Raw genomic sequence first — 2202 nt, 5'->3', positions numbered from 1 at the left:
AGAATATTTTGCTGACTTTACACACCTATAATATTCAATACTGGAACTTCGAAAAAATGGGGTATACCGATGATTGTCTATTTTGTCTCTGTGTTTTCAAAGTGGCTAGGATAGATATATAGTTGCATTCTCTTAATGAATAGAATGATTTGTTCTAATGGTGTTTGTAAATAGGATTACAAGTCCACTTCTTGTACAGCAATTAACCACTGAGAAGAGTATATGCAGTGTATTATTTGTTGAAACTGTACTTCCGATTAGATTTGAAACTGTCTCATTGCTATGTTTATCAATAAAACCTTAAAAAAAGAAAGAAAGAACAGCAGCTCTCTCCCACTCCATTTGCTGACTCTTACAAGGTGTAATCAAAATTACTGTATGTCTCCTCATAAAAATTTCTATATTAAAATGTTAAAATTCTTCATGTACAAGACAGAAATTACTGCTGATAATATTTCCCTGGTACTGAGAAATATCATGGTGATTTATTAATACATGGTTGCACAGAGAATGAATACAAAGTACACTAACTACAGAGGACTGACACAGATAGGTGTTTGTGTTTGTGAAAAGAGATAGTTGCTCTTAAAAGTATGAAAGATTAATAAGCAAAATGAATAATGTGCCTTACAACTCCAGATGGAAGATATCAGTATTACCGCAGAATTCTTTCCTGTACAATATTCTTTGTGTCTAATAAAAGCAGGAGGAAATTTGGCTCAACTAATTGAGAAATTCTTTGAGTGCGATCTGTAAACAGAAAATACTGAGTTGCTGCTAATGATAACTTAAACTTCCCATTAGATATGGAACAGTGCATGAAGTGTCCAGATCATCAGTATGCTAACAGCCCAAAAAACCATTGTTTGCAAAAGCTTACAATATTTCTGAATTATGAAGTCCTGCTGGGGATGACTCTGCTTGGTGCAGCCCTAAGTCTCACTGTCTTCACAGTTGTCATTCTCGGACTATTTATAAAGCATGGAGACACTCCCATCGTCAAGGCAAATAACAGGGGGCTTAGCTACACCCTCCTGGTCTCCCTCACTTTCTCTTTCCTCTGCTCCTTGCTCTTCATTGGCCGTCCCAGCACAGCCACCTGCATCCTCCAACAGACCACATTTGCATTTGTGTTCACTGTAGCTGTTTCTACCGTCTTGGCCAAAACAATTACTGTAGTACTGGCCTTTAAGGTCACTGGCCCAGGAAGAATGAGGCAGTTGCTGCTATCAGGGGCACCAAACTGCATCATCCCACTCTGTACCCTGATCCAACTCACACTCTGTGGCATCTGGATGGGGACAAATCCACCCTACATTGACACAGATACACACTCTGAACATGGCCACATCATCATCGTGTGCAACAAGGGCTCCCTCACTGCCTTCTACTGTGTCCTGGGATACCTGGGCTCCCTGGCCATGGTGAGCTTCCCTGTGGCTTTCCTGGCCAGGAACCTGCCTGACACCTTCAATGAAGCCAAGTTCCTGACGTTCAGCATGCTGGTGTTCTGCAGCGTGTGGGTCACCTTCCTGCCTGTGTACCACAGCAGCAAGGGGAAGGCCATGGTGGCCATGGAAGTCTTCTCCATCTTGGCCTCTGGTGCAGGGCTGTTGGGCTGCATCTTTGCCCCTAAATGCTTCATTATTTTGTTAAGACCAGAGAGAAATTCTTTATATGGACTCAGGAGCAAAATAAAATCTTGAAGGAAGTGTTCTTCTCAAGTTAAAACATATTGTTTTTATTCCTATGCAGAAAAATTCTTAGCCAATTCTGTACAACTTTGCCCATCATATTTTAATTTGAGGCATAAAATGTATTTAAGTAAACAAGGGACATGTACCTCTTCTCTGATAGTCATCCAAAAGCTATTCATTTCAATAATCATGTTTTTAATTTGAATTTTGTCTGGATTGTTTTTGAATTATGTATATAATCAGTCATTTCTTCAATTTGGATTATGTTGTTCACTTTAATTTCTCTCAACACTGACTTCTCAAATACTTTTCCTAATTTTGAACCTTACCTTTTCTGAGCAGTTGCATATTTCTGAGTCTCATATACATTGAACTACTTTGTTTTTAAAAAGTTTTCTTCTTTTAGTATGATGATAATGCTATTCTTTGATACCTGGTTGCATATTTCTCTGTCTTGCATCTGTAATATTCCTAAGGGGATTTTGCATAATTCATTTTTCATGGG

At 38.8% G+C, this 2202-nt stretch overlaps 1 protein-coding gene across 1 annotated transcript in view; it reads left to right on the top strand.

Moving 5' to 3' along the window:
* LOC101574256 (vomeronasal type-2 receptor 116-like) overlaps positions 1 to 1706 on the top strand; it is a 39329-nt gene extending 37623 nt beyond the window's left edge. The window contains 1 exon segment of the mRNA XM_004648650.3: positions 805 to 1706. Coding sequence (XP_004648707.3) covers positions 805 to 1706 — 902 coding nt within the window.
* The last annotated feature ends 496 nt before the right edge of the window (positions 1707 to 2202 follow it).

This window comes from Octodon degus, unplaced genomic scaffold (assembly GCF_000260255.1).
Source record: "Octodon degus isolate 3935 unplaced genomic scaffold, OctDeg1.0 scaffold00515, whole genome shotgun sequence".
Taxonomy (NCBI): Eukaryota; Metazoa; Chordata; class Mammalia; order Rodentia; family Octodontidae; genus Octodon; species Octodon degus.
This window is presented reverse-complemented; position numbering and strand designations above follow the sequence as displayed.